General features: G+C 43.2%; 1 protein-coding gene across 1 annotated transcript in view; it reads left to right on the top strand.

Annotated features, from left to right (window-relative positions):
* HELZ2 (helicase with zinc finger 2) overlaps nt 1-709 on the top strand; it is a 34,622-nt gene that overhangs the window by 18,801 nt on the left and 15,112 nt on the right. Inside the window, exon 8 of the mRNA XM_018556435.1 lies at nt 553-680. Within this exon, the coding sequence (XP_018411937.1) occupies nt 553-680 (128 nt within the window). The remainder of the gene's footprint in view (nt 1-552; nt 681-709) is intronic.

Genomic DNA, 709 nt, shown 5'->3' with positions numbered 1-709 from the left:
GAGGCAGAAGGGGAAAGAGGCACCTCCCCAGCAGTGTAGAAGTGGAATTCGCCTCTAAGTCTGGGTCCGCCAAATTTAAAACAAGATTTGCTGAACCCTTGGCGAATTGAACCTGGGCAGATTCACCCATCATTAATTGCAGGACATGATAGTGGTGTGAATGAGGCCCTAAACCCACAAGCTTTGTTTATCTTAGCCCGTAAGCTGTAGTCTGAAAAGTGACAGATTCTGCAAACCTTTACAAAGCATTCCGCAGATTTTTTTGGAACAATTAAAGCACTATTCACCTCTAGCCTGGGTTTGCAGAGAACGGATCTGGCTGTAGCGTTTATCTGTGGGCAAAATAAAAAAAAGTTACCTATGTAATACAGTTTCTCCCTAGTATTACCACATCAGTCTTTGTTTTTGTGGGTCCCCCATACCATAGTATTACTACCTGTTGATCCAATTACTTTTCACGTTCTTTGGAGGATTGTGAATAGTCTCTATCCGAATATAGAGCTCTGTTTATGTATCTCTCTTTACAATTTCTCCATTCCTTCTTACAGTCAGGAACAAAAAGTTTCAAAAGCAGATGTCATTCGCCATCCCAGAGAAAACCCGTCCTCTCAATCAGAGTCAGACAGAAGCTGTGCGCAAAGCCCTGACACAGCCCTTCACCCTCATCCAAGGACCCCCTGGTAAGCGTGTGTGTGTATGTATATATATA

The sequence above is a fragment of the Nanorana parkeri genome, unplaced genomic scaffold, assembly GCF_000935625.1.
Source record: "Nanorana parkeri isolate BGI_ZX_2015 unplaced genomic scaffold, ASM93562v1 scaffold237, whole genome shotgun sequence".
In the NCBI taxonomy this organism is placed as follows: Eukaryota; Metazoa; Chordata; class Amphibia; order Anura; family Dicroglossidae; genus Nanorana; species Nanorana parkeri.
Note: the sequence above shows the minus strand (reverse complement) of the source record. Positions and strands in the feature narration are given on the sequence as shown.